Below are 15,489 nucleotides of genomic sequence, written 5' to 3' on the forward strand. Positions count from 1 at the left end.
GGAAGGAAGTGGGGGGAGGGGTGCTGTTATACACAATGACCGGAACGTTTTTCTCATTCCCAGCGCTGACACTGGCTTTCTTCCCCACGTGGAGAAAATGGACATGAATCACCACGGCAGTGGAATTCACAGCTCTGAGGACAATTCTGGTTTCATGCTCTCCTATCACTCCGGCAGGCAGCCCTTCAGGGGGAGGGTGTCTGCTCCGAGGAGCAGCGTGCTGAAGGGGCACCCCACTGCGCACTCCACCTGCTTGGTCTGCGCAGTTACAAAGGGCGGGGCAAGAAGCAGTCGATGAACAAACAAAACAAAATGGAAGGACTTCAAAGGCAGAATGCCATTTCAAATGAAAGCATTCAGTCTGCCCTCTTGAGAATTCCAGCAGCTCTGAGCACTGAGAATAACCACCAGGAAAAAGACAACAGGGAGCAAGGCCAGAAAGAGGGAAACCTTTCAGGCCAATGTGAATTAACATGCAGGCTTCCTAACGTCATCTTTTGACTCTCGGAAGGGTGTCTTCTGGGGAGACAAAGGCAGCCAAACACACAGCACCAACCTTTCTGACAGCGTGGTCTTCACGCTGTTGGTTCTGACAAAGGGGGTCAGGGCGTCATCCTTAGAGGAGGCGAGGAGGCCGGTGGAGGAGTTGTGACTCGGTGCCCCTCCGCTGCCAAGGGAGATGTCGATGGACTCGCAGCTGGTGTGGAGGCTGCTGACCGACTGGAAGCCCAGGCCGTCCTTGCTAACGGCCGAGGAGCTGCTGGCATTGGTGCCCCACGTGAGGCTGTTGGAGGGGCCCGAGTGGGCCGAGCTAGGGCTGGAGGCTAGAGGGGACTGGTTGCTGTCCACGTTCTTACTGTACAGAGGGCTGCTGCTCCCACTGCTCAGGACGCCACTGCCCGAGGGGGACTCTAGGTTACCTTGCTGGGTCAAGGTGGCATGAGGGTTGGAGATGACCACCGAGTTTTTCATGGTTTCGGCTGTGGCGATGGGCACTTGCTTGGTAGGCTTCCCACCAAAGAGTCTGTGAAGAGACAGAGGGTTGTGTGGGTTGAATGCCCAACACCAAGGGGCACCAGAAACTGGGGCCCAGGAAAGGAGCCAGTGAGAGTCCCTGGGGAGGGAGCCATGGTCCTTCCCACTCAAATGGCTCAAGGTGATTCCCTGGGAAAGGCTGCTACGCAGTGGGGCTGGGCCCTGGGACAGCAAAGGCTCCACCTTCAAGTTCTAGGCTGCCACTGAGTCATTGGGCCAAAGGGAGACGGGGTAATAATTTTCTACAGAACGGGCCTCTCCCTCGCTGGTCCCAATCTTGCTTCTGTTTCTTTCCCTAAATAGAGTAACTAGAAAATTACCCTTGCCCAGGAACCACCTAGAGGGAAAAGAGCTGTCTTAATCATCTTTGTATTCATGACCTCAGGCACAAAGCAGGCGCTCCGTTTATGACAGTTCAGCTCCAGAGGATTTGGTTTCTTTGATCTCTAAGCACAACATGTAGAATCAAGAACAGGAGTCCAGATCTAGAGGAGGCCTGGGCAACGTATGTTCACAGATTTATTCTCACATGAAAGCCCAGCCCGAAAGATGTGTCTTTTGGGGCCTAGGTCCAGAGAGCCAGCACTGCCCAGTGACAGACACAAAACCTTGCTGGGTTTACAAGATGCTGGACCAGACGTGCTGGGTGTGAACTGTGACTGTGGGACAGATACCAGAAATGCCAGTGCACATCATCTCCCCCACTGCTCGTGACCAAGAGCATGCTGTCAGAGCACAGGGAAAGGCACAAATACTTCCTTCTTTGACAGAGGGTTCTCTGGCTGGATGGAGAAAGTGTCCTTAAGTCAAAGGACAATACATGTTCCAGTAAGGGAATGCCTTTACTTATCTGCAAAAACCCTTAGGGAACGGTGGAACCCTCTGGAAAGTGATGATACCACTGCATATTATGCTAGGCAGGTTCCCTTCCACCCAGTTGCTCAAAGTGGTGTGTTTGGCTTGTGTCATCTCCAAACAGTCCTTACAAACCTTAATTATTGTCAAAATAAACACACCAACACATAATCAACCCTCACTACCATGTCTGGTGACAGATGAGGAACACTTTTTGCCTGGTGACAGAGAAAGAACTATCCCATTGCAGAACATTGGCTTTAGAGTGCTTACATACATCCAGTGATGGGGGCCTCACTACTCCACTCCAAAGGATAAGTGGCTCTGCTGCCTAGTACTTCCAACAGTTAGGGAATCAAAATCTCATCCACCTTTGACTCTTACACATTGCTCCTAGTCCTGCCAAATGGAACTACATAGAAAAAAATCCCATCTTTTGTCTGTTCGTCATTCAAATCACTTGAAGACAGCTATCACACTTCACCTAAGATTTGTCTTCTCCAAACCAACACACGAGAGAACTGAAAACACCTTAACTATTAAGGGAAAAATGTAATTGCCAGGAATGGGCTGAAAGGTGCTCAACGCTGAGGCGAAGAACATGCAAGCATTTTCAACTATTCTATTACACTAGCCTAAGGGTCTAGTAAAAAGCCTTTGTAGTTACTAAAGGAAATCTATAATACCAAAGAACTAATATTATATATAATATACTTGAGGCAAGAAGCAGAGAAAATTTTCATTTATAAGCAATCTGTTAAAACAACAAAGAGGAGCCCAATAGGACCTTCCCTTGAAAAAAGAATCATTACTGAAATTCTAATAATCAAGTCTAGACAAAGAACAGTGAACAGCTTGCTTCATTACACCTTTCATGTGGAATGCTTCTTCTGAAGTCTTTGCAAACATTCCTTTTCACCCTATATGTACATGCGCACATTTTAATTTTTTTCACTGCTAAATTTTCTATTCTTGGGATTTACTCTTTCCTATGACAAGAAATTTTGTGGGAAGGTAGGATGAACTCTGCCCTATGCAGCTGCAGTTTTGAGGATGGTCCAGTGGATATTATAATGAGATAGCATGAAGAGGCAAAAGTTGCATAAACTGAAAAGAAACTGTTAAAAAAAAAAAAGTAAATAATCATATTTTCATGGACCAATTTCTACCCAGTGTGGAAATGCGGGAAAATGTCTTTTTAAGGTAATAGGAAATCAGTTTCTCTTTTTCAGAAATCCTTCTGCTTTAAGAGGTTTTTTTTTTAAGGAAGCTAAAATTGCAGAGACTAATTTGGAATTATGCATGCAGTATAAAGAAGTATGTGGGGGATATTGGACTATTTGGGAAAAAGATCTGGCCAAGATCACTGTCTGGCATAATGATGAGGAATCTGAGTCACAGCATTAAGATGAGAAAAAAAAAAAAAAAAAACCTGTCTGCTTCCCTTGAGTTCCCATCCAGATTTGAGGGTATATTGGGGTCTCATCTTTGATGGTGGCTAACTTTTACTGAGTACTTACTATGGGCCAGATATGGCTACATAGATTAATTGTCACAAGAACTCTCAGGTAGGTATCATTATCCCCATTATACAGATGAGGAAACAGAGGCAGAAGTGTTAAGAGAGGTTAAATGGCGGCTCATTAAGGAGGACCTAGGATTCAAACCCAGGATGACTGATGCCAGAGGCTTATGTTTTTCAATATGGGAAAATAATCCGTTAACTGTAAAACTTCCGGCAGCATCTGACCAAACCAGAAATGGAGAAAAAGAGAGGCTGCCTCAATTGAAAAGCAGGAAATTATTGATCCAGGATGCCATTCCGTGTATTCCAGTTCCGCTCGGTGCCATGTACCCACTTACCTGCGGAGCGTGGGGGAGGCCACATCCGGGTACTTGGCTCCTGGCTGGAGAGTGGCCTGAGCCGCACTGGACACAGGCTGGGCTGCCGGGTTTACTTTCACTGAGTTACAGGAAGCCACGCTCTCATTGTCAGATGAGATGCCTTTCTCCTTATCCGTCTGGTTGACCAGACCTGGCAAAGAGCTGCCCAGGGCTGTTTTGGAAGGCTCTCTCAGCTTGGGCACTGGCAGGCCTGCTGACTTGCTGCTGATGTTGGAATCTATGCTGCTGGTACTAGACCTGTTCCCAGCCCCGTTCCGGCTGGTGGACTTACTGGGCCTTGGCAAACTCCGGTACTGTAAGTTTGTCCGGGAGCTGAGAGACAGATACCCGTCATCCTGATTCTGAGCTCCATCCATGCTTGTCTTCCGACCGGTGGACCGACCGACAAGAGCAGATGACTTTGGGATTTTGCCCAGGGTGGCTGACCTGCTGGTGACAGTGGCCCCACTGGCTGTGATCATGGCCAGACCAGCGGCAGAGCCACTCTGCTTCTTGAACCCAAAGCTGTTGGCATTGGCTGCGGGTGTCCTGGAGCTGCTGGGGAGGGGCTTCTTGGATTCATCACCACTGCTACGGCCGGCATCTGACGGGGAGCGCTTCACCTGGGAGGCTTTGGGTGACAGTCTTCCCTTCTCAGATACTTTTGCATCATCTGTTTTTCCTAAGAGGGAAATCAGTAAAGTTAGACCACAAACCAAGAAGCCAGCTCATCCAGCTCAGTCTATTTAAAATTCTCCCCTCCTTCCAAGAACTGGTTCACTTTCTCCTAAGGGGAAGCAGTCCCATTGGGAGTCAGAGGAAAGAGCTTTTTGTAAAGATAACCTCATCTACAACTGTCAGCCTTTTAGGAGATGTCAATGACTTTCCTCATTTGCAAAGCAGTCTAAATTTACCTAGAATAAACCAAAGCCAGCCAAACACTGATAGGTCTGGGAAAGAGATCTTGTCTTTTACTGACCTTTCTCCTCTTGTCTATTAAAAAGCTGTCCCTAATATTCTCAGGGGGTACCCCACCTTCCTACAAAAACAGTGCCTTTGTTTACACATATCCTCACATCATGGACAACATCAATTCAACATAACCAATAGCTCATAACCATGTGCCCTTGAATAGTCTTCACTGAGTACCTGTTAGCTCTTACCCAGCACATGCTTAAACCAAGTCAACACACCTCCGCAGGTGAACTGCCTTCAGAGTTTAAGAGGCTCACGCACTTACATATTGCCACTTGGAAAAAGGTAAGTTCTGAAAGCTGGCTATTAGCAGGATCTAAACCCAAAGAAGAAATACCTGCACATTTATAGGGACTTTAAAACATCATCAAGTCCTTGTGCAGATTTGGTTTTGAAACTGACAACCGTGCATGCGACACAGAGCACGCGCTTCTGACTCACCAGTTCCTGGGGTCTTGAGCGTGCCTGCCGGAGCAGCTGGCTTCGTCCTTGGCACAGTGATGCCCACCTGAGCCGTCATGCCTCGCCGCCACGAGCCTGTCTGCGAGATGACAGGGTTCTTCTTGCCTGACGTGCTTTTGTCAGACTCGTCAGACACGTCAGAGGGATTCCGCCTCCACTTGGACCCCGGCTCCATCTTTATGCCGCTGTCTGACCCTCCGTCTGACTTCTTGACATCATCGCCGGACCACAGGGAATTCCTCTCCACCTGCGAGTGCTTCTCTGCATCGGTCTGTGAAGGAGACCCTCTGAATTAGCCCTTCTTAAACCCCAGGCGAGGGAGCCCCTCACCCCAGAGTGAAAAATGTCAATGCACTGGACAAGGTAAGGGAAAAATAACAGATAACTACTTGAAAATGTTTGGGTCTTTGTACTCTCGTTATCTGGTTAAAAAGCTCGACTTGTTGGGTCTAAGGAAAGTAAGGAATACGAATATGTCTTAGAAGGGAGTGAGGGAGGAAGAGTAAAAGAAGCCAGAGGAAAAAGAGGGAAAGAGCCCCATGGAGGAGAACCAGCAGACAGAGATGTGGCAGGAACTCAGCCCCCAACTCTGCCACTTGGCGACCAGCCTCTTCTAACTCTGGCAGCCTGATCTCTATCCAGCCTCCAGCCTCCCAGCCCATTTCCCTTTGTTTGCCGTCTCCCTGTCGCTCCACTGGCAGTGAGATCTTTGGATCCAGCACAGCGCACAGTCTAACACACCGAGAGCAAGCAAGCGAGGGCAGCTGCCAGCTCCCCTCAAATCAGGGAGAGAGAGGGGCTGAGAGGAAGCAAATCCTCAAAAGCCACTTCCCCCTCAACACTAGGAGCCAGCGAGTGTCTGCTCCCACCCCAGCTCCATTTATATGCCGCGGCTTGCTCGTCTTGTGGGATTTTGTGCAGACAAGGGATATAATTAGCCAGCTTTCTTTGGAAGAGGCCTGACCTGCTGGCCATGGAGCCCAGGAGGGGCCAGAAGTGTGATGTTAATGATTTGCTGCAGTTAAAAGGCATAACACTAAATAGAAAGCTTTGGGGACCTCCCCAGGGGTTGCGGCCAGCTCAAGGAGATTTCAGCAGGGAGAAGCAGCGTAGTGAATGGGGAAGGAAGGTCACCAACACTTTAGGGTAGCTCTCCTAGGATACAAGTCCCATGTTTGTGATAGTTAACTACCAACAGTGGACATTATCAGAAGAGGAGGAAATCAAAACGATGCCCTGGCAAGAATCTGGCCCAATGCCTGTCATCCAAGACTAGTACGAACGACTTCTCCCATGGAATACACTGATGACAGGGGACCAGAGCCACACACAGACAAGCAGCCCAAGTTCAGCTGCCTCAATATCATCACCACCACAGCCTCCCTCTCTCTCCCTTTGCGACCTCATGAGTGCCTTCTGTTGTTCAGTCATTCCTCAAACACATGCTTAAGTTCCCACTAGGTACCAGGCATCAGAGGGAGGAGGAGGACAGAAACACTGAGAAGCTCATCCCTCAGCTGCGGCAAGGCACACAGGTGTCCCCACAGCAGGCACTCAATCAAGGCCTGATGAGTCAACGAGCAAATGAATGAACACATGCTTCTCCAGCCACAGAACGCTGTGACAAAGTGACTCCGACCAATATCTGGTCAAGGAGGGTAAGCAGCACTGTCTTCATCTCAGTTTTACAGATGAGCGGAAACTCACGCTACTCACTCCGTGTCCCAACTACCCCAGCCCATGTTCCTTCCTCTAAACCTTTCAGTATATTCATTCAACCAGAATTTCCTCCAGGATGCCTGTGGAGGAGAACCAGCAGACATTGTGGGTCTGAGGGTCTGGGAGTAAGATTGGTTCCCATTCCTCCTGAAGTTTATGATTCAGTGAAAGAGGCAGGGATTGGAAATATAAGACAAAAAAAAAAAAAGGAAAGGACCAGGAGTCTGAGAAAGAAATACAGACATTGATGTAACTTCAGATGATGAACACAGGGGTAAGGACAGTGGTCCAGTAAGACCTTTTTGAAGAAGTGCCCTAAAGAATGAGAAGAAATTTACTAAGAGAAGAGTTTAAGGACGAGCATGCCAGGTAGCAGGAATAGCACGTGCAAAGGCCCTGAGGCAGAAAAGAGGTTGGCTTTGGAAATATTCACTCAATAAATATTTATTGAGTGCCACTATGTGCCAAGCAAGCTTTTGGATACTGGATATACTACAATGAATAAGAACAAAGTACAAATTATTAGTCCCCTGGAGCTTATATTCAAGTATATTCTAACACATTCTAATACACTCTAAGAGGTACTGAAAACTTAGCACATACCACATCCTGGGGTACTGCATTAACTCATTTTTTAATGTTCCTATACCTTATTTTTCCTGATCAAATTGTAGTGGTGCTAATAGTAGTAGCAGTAAAAATGAAAACTTACTAGGCATTTACTATGTGCTTGGCGCTGGGCTAAAGTGCTTTTTACATGTATCATTTAATTTAATCCTCAGCAAAAAAGCTATGAGGAAGTTACAGTTCATAATCTCAATTTTACATGAGGCACCGAGTAGAAAAGAGAATTGGCCAAGATGACACAGTGCAAGGATTCCAAGGAACCTAAGTTCAGAGCCCATATTTTAGCCACAATGCTATACCACCTTCCTGGAGGATAAGTCCAAGTACGTGAGGATGCTGCATGCCCAGTGGTACCTAACACAACAGCCACACCCAGCTGATTTTCCTTCTACTCTGGATGGCCTGTAGTGGCCTTCCCCAACTCCCACTCTGGAGCAGTTCCAGGGTACCCTCTGGGTTGAACCTTCAGAACTGTGGAGGTTCCACCACCAATGGCAGACAAAGTGCTCAAGTCCCTAGTCTGAGACTGTGACTTGAATTTCCCTCTGGAAAGAACAATCATCCAATCATCACAGCCTCCACAACGTGGTCTGGGGGGTAGGCTCCCAGCTGCTCTGTGCACAGCGACACCTGCCCTGGGACACTCTCCTGGTTTTAAGTTCACATCTCCTTAGCAAACCCCTCCTGAGCTATATGCCGATCATGTGGTGGCACCAGGGGAATTAAGAGATGACAAAGACCCAGCCTCTCTGTTCCCAGAGCTGGAGGGCCAGCAGGACAGCCACGTAGGGATGTACAAAGAGCTGCACCCTCCCCTTCGCCAACTGTTTCCATTGCAAATGGTACCTCCTGTATGTAGAACGTTCCTACTGCCTGTACCTGCAAGTCTACTTACTCATTCAGCATCCAAGAGGGAAGGCGGGGAAATAGCCACACACAAGGAGGGAGAGGGCCTGGAAGACGGAAGAGAGCTCTCTTGACTGGCCCAGAGGAGGCCAATCTCCTTAGAGTAAGAGGGTGAAAACAAGGCACTGGGGAGTGAGGTGCAGCTGTGGGGAGTGATGGGGGGAAGGGCATGGGTTTGGCGTCTGACAGACTTGAGTTCAAGGACTAGGTGCTGCCATTCCTTTGCTGTGTGTGATCCTGGAGGAAGTGGTGGAACCTCTGGGAGATTGTTACCTTGTGCATAAAACAGGGATGGCAGCAGACAGGTGTCTCACAGAGTTGACAGTGGACTCAATGAGCTAAATGTGGAGGGACTCAATAGAGAGTGATTCCTTTGTCACCAACTGTCCCGCCTCTGAAAAGCACAAGCACTTTAGCATTTATCCTATTTTTGTCCTGTATTAAGGTGAACAGGGTACTTATCATTCCTGCTCTCAGGCCATAAACTTCTAGAAGCCAGGAACACTGCCCTCTTCACACCCGTATCATCCCCTGCCAATCAAGACAAGGAACTGGTTGAAGTCTGAGTCCCAGTGATAAGAGAGATAATGATCAGCATCGTCACCTGCCGCTTTCCATGCCAGGCCTGTGTCCCTCCGCATCCATTATTAGCTCATCTCATCCTCTGAACTTGTACTATTATCTGTATTTTACAGACAAGGAAATTATAGGCCTGAAGAGGAACAGTAACTTGCCTAAAGTCACAAGCAGCAGGACCCAGCAGGAGGCAGAAGGGGCACCCACGTCCACCCCAGCCAACCCCAAACCCAATATCCAGACCAACATCCAGAGAGCCCCAGGCTCACTCAAGTCCATACAGGGCAGGGATCCTCGCCACGGATTTCAGAATTTTATTTCCTTCAGGAGCCAAATCTTATCTTTTCTCCCCCCAGTATATTTTATTTAAAATTTCACGGGCAGTGAAAATGAGAGGCATCTTGACGTTTTTTGTACTTTGGCAACTGGAATGGAGCTTCTACAGACTGAGAGGAAATAGTGAATAACAGGACAGGATTGGACAGATGAACATGTATGTGTGCAAGAGATGTCTGTTAAAGTCCCCTGTCACCTCTGTCAATACACTGTCCTAAAAATAAAATGCTGAAAAATGTAAGATGAATTGCTCTGAAACTCTAAAAAAAATCTATTAAGAACAATCAGCTTTTGGTTCCTGACATGAATGGAGGAGGGAGTCAAAGGGATAGGTAATACAGAGGAAGGAAGGAAAGAAGGGGAGAAAAGACTAGAAAAGACAAGAATAGAAAAGGAAAGAAAAGAAACATCTGAGCAACTATTAAGAATTAGGCACTATATACAATAGCCAAGCATGGAAACAACCTAAATGTCCATCAACAGATGACTGGATAAAGAAGATGCAGTGTATATCTACAATGGAATAGTACTCAGCCATAAAAAAGGAATAAATAATGCCATTTGCAGCAACATGGATGGACTTGGAGAGCATCATACTAAGTGATGTAAGGCAGAAACAGAAAGAAAAAAAAACCATATGATATCATTTATATGTGGAATCTAAAAAAAAAAAAAAAGAAAAGAAAAATGAACTTACTTATAAAACAGAGACAGACTACAGACATAGAAAACAAACTTATGGTTACCAGTGAGGAAAAGCGGTGGAGGGATAAATTGAGAGTTTAGGATTTGCAGATACTAACTGCTATATATAAACCAGATAAACAACAAAGTCCTACTGTATAGCACAGGGACTATATTCAATATCTTATAATGGCCCATAATGAAAAAGAATATGAAAAGGAATATATATATATTTTTCCAGTTATATATACACACACACACACACACATACACACACACATATAACTGAATCACTGTGCTATATACCAGAAATTAATATAACATTGTAAATCAACTATATTTCAATAAAAAAAAGAATTAGGCACCAGAAAGCATGTTCAGATAAAGTATGTCCATATCACTCTCACAGTCACCCTTCAAGATAAAGTCTAATTACCATGGTTTTATGGAAGAGGAAGCAGAGGTTTGGAGTGGCTGAGCCCATCCAAAGATGTCACAGAGCTAGGAGCTCAACCCTGACCTCAGAGGCCACATCTTTTCCCTGACACCACAACCAGACTCACCAGCTCTCTTGGAGAAAGTTGACCAAGGGGCTGTCAGACCTCAGGCAGGGGGATTCTCTGCCCAGCACACTGAGAAGTACTGAGCAGAGGCTGATGCTGAATATCTTGGGCACCTGTGCCCTGTCAAGGGCCCTGTCAGTGCTCCTCAACATCCTTGGGGAAATAATCACTCACAGACAAAGGGGACTTCCCTCCCCCAAGGCTCGCTCCTCTGTTACCCGCGCCTCCTCCCTCAGCTAAACGAGGCTGTCCCTTAGGCTTCCAGAGGATAGCTTCCCAGTTCCTTAGATATATTTCCTTTTGAAAGTTCCTCAGAGGCTTTCAAATATGAAAACCCAGACAGGACACCTGTCTGCAACCTGCTTTCCCAGTGGACACACTGGGCTGCTTCTTTCTGCCTCTCCATGTCTTGCCGGGGATGCTGTGTGCTGCCAGTTTGTTCAGGGAAACCAGCATGTGACAGGAACCTGAGTGAGCCCTGGGGAGGATGGCAGTACACCCCTTCCTGCTGCCTGATGCTGCTCGGAGAGGAGCAATGGCCCTTAGCACTCCTCAGAGCGGTACAAGGGAGGAGGGGAGAAGGCTGCGACTTACACGGATTCCGATACTCAGAGATGCTCCCTGGACAGGAACAAAGGGATGCCAAAGAAACCACCCCAACAGGACTCTCAGTAACTACTGGAGCAAGCCTACATTTATTTTATTCCAAGACCTACTTACTTAGTTTTTGTTTAAATATTTAAACTCAGGTAGTACTATAGCAAAAAACAATCCTATGAATAGTAAACCCTTTCCATGCCTTGAAATTAACTTTCTAATCTTGATCAAAAAGACATGTTTGTGTAATTTTTTTGAGACTTTTCTGATGTGACATTTGCTGGATGGAAAGCAAAGAGTTGGTCAGGTTGGGGGGGGGGGGCTTGGCATGAACAAAATTCAAATGTATCATCTGTAAAAATCAGATGTTTACTCTGAATCAATGTGGAAAATGGATTCTAACTCCAGCTTTGTAGGATGGGAACAAAGACAAGAGATTGTTCCAACAGTGTTCTGTTGGCTCAGTGAGCATCTTAGGAGCAAGCTTCTTCCTACCTTGCAAGTAAACAGGAAAGAAACCTACTGATTTACAGACCTCTCTCCCCTCTCTCTCTGATTCCCTCTTTCTCCTTCTCTCTTAGGTCCCCAACTCAGTATCTAAGGACAGTCTAGAACCTTGGTGGTTGTTTTTACCTTGAAATTAGAATGAGTCTCAGGGGGAAAAAACAGTGTCCACAAGGGAAGGAAAACGGTGGTTATTAAAACATTTGGCAAGTGGCAGGAACACAGTTTGGCTAGATGTCTCTAATTTGCATCTAATAACTAACTAAACAGTGATCACTTGGGTGGTATGGCTTAGGCTTTTTTTTTAATCAACTTTTAAAAATTGAGATATAACATTCATATACTAAGTACAATCTTAAGTATATAATTTGAATAAATTTTATGAAATTAACGTATTTACATAACTACTACTCAGATCCCCATGTGGAACATTACCAGCACCCCCAAAATCTTTGTTCTCCTTTCATTTGGGTGGTTTTTTTCCTTAACAACCACCACAACCCCCTCATTCCCTAACAATAATTAGAAATTCAAGCTAAAATGAAAACTCAAGAAGTCACAGGCAAGCCCAGAGACAACAGCTAATGGATTTCGTCAGGCAGCCTATGCTTACGTTTCTCCGGGACAGCAGCACTCCCGCACTCTGACACATCTTTTATTTAGCTCTGTCCTCAAAGAAAGATACCTTTGAAAGGAAAGAGATTCCCGAAGCAGCTCCTATCTGTACACAGTGAGAAATAGCTAAGGAAGCAGATAGGGGAAGAAGGGGGTGAAGGAAGGGGGCAGTGGCAGTTCTGTCCTCCCAAGGTCCCTCTGGGAGACTCTGTCTCCATCAGACCTTCACATGGGTTCACCAGAGGCAGCAGCCCCTACCAGTGGGAGGAGCCTATCATGAAAAGAATCATGAAAATCCACTCATTGCCAGTGCCACCACAGCTGGCCAGTCCTCGAGCCAGTCAGTCCCAACATGGATACCAGTCAGAGGATGGCACCTTGCTTGTCCACTAGTAAAATGGGCTGACTAGAACCAACCCCTCTGACCACAGAGCAATGCTGTGAGGGCAAGTGAATGTGCCCACATGAAACTGCTTTGGAAACACTGCATTGGAAATATCAAATGTGAGAATTTAAAGCAGGGGTTGGAAATTCAAGTCCCTCTGGGAAGGCAGGTATTTGAAGGGAGCAGCTAGCCAGCACACTGGGGCATGGGTGCCCAGTCCAAAAGGGAAAGACACCTGGACATCTGTGGGTTGTCTCCATGTAGAGAATGTAGGAGGCAGTATCCTCTGATTGTTCAAGAGAATCCAGAAGCTTATTTTCAAGGAAAATAACACACTTTTAAAAACTTGACAAGCAATCCAGTTTAAAAGAAGACTGATATTGGGGGCCAAATAAAACACGCTGGTAGGAGGAATGACCCACAGATCAACAGTTCTCAACCTCTGGTTGGAATGCACTCATCTCCTGGTCCAGGGCTCTCAACCTTTGTTCCCACCCCATCACTCTTGAGGGATCAGACTTGTGCCATGGACACACACTCCAGGCTAAGAACAGCCAACTGAGTCCAACAGTCTTTTTTTTTCCCCAGATAGATTATGAAACTGAGGTCCGGGAAGAAAACATGATTTTACCAAGGCCACCACAGTGAGATTCGTGGGTCTCCCCACTCCCTTTTCTGGTGCCCCCTGCCCAACCCTCTTTCCCTGTAGGCAGAGGCCTCAGTTTGGAGACAAGAGACCAGGCAGCAAGCAGGAGGTCAGGCCTCATTTCACAGACCTGGGGATCATGTTCACCCCAAATGACCCCCGTGGCCCACAAGCTCAAGGCTCTCTGCTGGCAGTGGCCTTGGGAGGAGCCTGCGAGGGACCCTGTTCCTTACCTGCACATCCAAGTTCTTGCGTGAGGAGGCAGGTGTGTTGGCATAGGAGCTGATGGAGGAGCTGGTGTTGATGTCATCCGTGCTGAGGTTGTCTATGGTGTCGCTGATCCCACTGCTGACGGAGCTGCTGTCATCCCAGCTGCCAAGACAAACACACCCTGAGCACCAAGACCTCACACTGCACCAGCTCAGGCTGAGGATACTGACAAACGCGTACCATCCCCAGAGGCTCCCGGTGTCAGCTCCCAGACAAAGCTCTTTTGCCTCTAACATGACTCATCTTCAAGAGGGCCATCCATCCTCGCTGTTTCTGTCCAGCAGCTGGGGCAGAAGTTAATATGTCCCTTCCCCCAGAGGGTGAGTGCTTCCCTGAGCAGAGGTGGCTAAACACAGACACACTGCGTACCCCATCCTCAGCCTCATCTTGGGAACTGCAGGTGGCCACCTCCCAGGCCTGGAGGTAGGGGAGGAGCAGGGGGCTTGGAAAATAGAGCTGAAAGTGGTACAGAGAAAGAGCGAGCAGCAGCACCCTCCCTGGGGCTCGGAGGGGGAAGAAGAGCTGCTAGACAAATTCGCTGGGCCTCACTCCTGGAACAAGAAGCCAGGGAAGGAAACAGCAAAAGTCAGCAGAAATCCTTCAACTCTACTGGCAGTTCTAACTCTAATAATATCCCAGGATGCATCAAAAATAGAGTTCTTCATTGCAGAACCCTCAAATCTGTTGAGACCATCACCCCCCACCATTCAGGTCAAGTCTCCCAGCAATGATTCTTCTTTTCTCTTCTACCAACTCCTGCTTCCCAACACCACGACACTTAATCCACCACCTGGTCCTCCCTGCTCTGTTTGCAAAACTTCTCCCAAGGTGCACAGTTCTCCCCATCCCTGTGCCCCGTGGTTCCTGCTGCTTCAGCTCTGCCTCAGCCACCGCCAACAGGCTAGCTGGCCTCCACGCTCCTTGTCTGCTCCCTAACCACCCATTCTCCCCACAGCAGCCAGATTGATCTTTATGAAACAGCAATCAGGTCTATTGTTCCACTGCTTAAAACCTTCCAGCGGCTTCTCGGGGACCTAAAACCCAGATTCCCTACTCTGGCGCTCAAGACCCTGTGATCCAGCCTCCCCTCTCCAGGCTCCTTCTCACATCATTCACTGGGTCTGGGTTTTCATGTTCAAGGCTTTGCATTGGTTGTCTCTCTTCCTGGACACCTGTTCCTGTCTCCTTCTCATCTGAACTGTCACCTCCCCAGAAAGGCCTTCCCTGGTCCCTCTACGACAGTGCTGTCCTCTCCTCCTCCATGAAGTCTGTTGCATTTTCTCATTTGTTTGGTTGCTGTGTGGCAGATACATAGCAGGTACTCAATAAATACTTGCTGACTAAAACATGGGTGTAGGAGTCGGGTAGGCTAGAAAGTGAGCTTCCGACGTCCGTGTGACACTGTCCTACTTGAACGAGTGGGAAAAGGTAAGTCTTACTGTTTTTCTATTGCACAGGTGGAGAAACCGAGGCTTAGAAAGGTAAGACGCCTGGTATAAGGTCAGAGAGCTAGTAAGAGGTGGAGCCGGACCTGGACCCAGCCATCCAGACTCCAGAGCCACCATCTTTGCTGTGATGCCAGATGGCTCTCCATTACGTCAATTTTCAGTGCACATAGGCACATGACACAGCCCGCTTCCCCAGGAGGAAGCCCAGGTTCGGGGGGCTGGTATGTCACTCAGCAAGAGCGGCAGGGCCAGTATCTACACCCAGGGCTGTGTGATGACGAAGCGTCGACTTAACCACATTACCCCACCACTCAGCCCTCTACCGTATGCCTTGCCTGATGCCCCAGAAATGCTAGTGTCAGAACTACCATATGACCCAGCAATTCCACTCCTGGGTGCATA

The 15,489-nt window shown here is 47.5% G+C and overlaps 1 protein-coding gene across 9 annotated transcripts in view; it reads right to left on the reverse strand.

Annotated features, from left to right (window-relative positions):
• NAV2 (neuron navigator 2) overlaps nucleotides 1-15,489 on the reverse strand; it is a 690,497-nt gene that overhangs the window by 60,091 nt on the left and 614,917 nt on the right. For all 9 annotated transcript variants that reach the window (XR_010383379.1, XM_064492508.1, XM_064492507.1 and 6 more), the window contains 4 exons: nucleotides 13,603-13,741; nucleotides 5,191-5,482; nucleotides 3,754-4,456; nucleotides 557-1,024 (listed from right to left, as the gene is read on the reverse strand). Coding sequence is in view for 8 of the 9 variants with exons in the window: in XM_064492508.1 (XP_064348578.1) it covers nucleotides 557-1,024; nucleotides 3,754-4,456; nucleotides 5,191-5,482; nucleotides 13,603-13,741 (1,602 nt within the window). In the remaining variant the exon portion in view is untranslated. The remainder of the gene's footprint in view (nucleotides 1-556; nucleotides 1,025-3,753; nucleotides 4,457-5,190; nucleotides 5,483-13,602; nucleotides 13,742-15,489) is intronic.

The sequence above is a fragment of the Camelus dromedarius genome, chromosome 12 (assembly GCF_036321535.1).
Source record: "Camelus dromedarius isolate mCamDro1 chromosome 12, mCamDro1.pat, whole genome shotgun sequence".
Lineage (NCBI taxonomy): Eukaryota > Metazoa > Chordata > Mammalia > Artiodactyla > Camelidae > Camelus > Camelus dromedarius.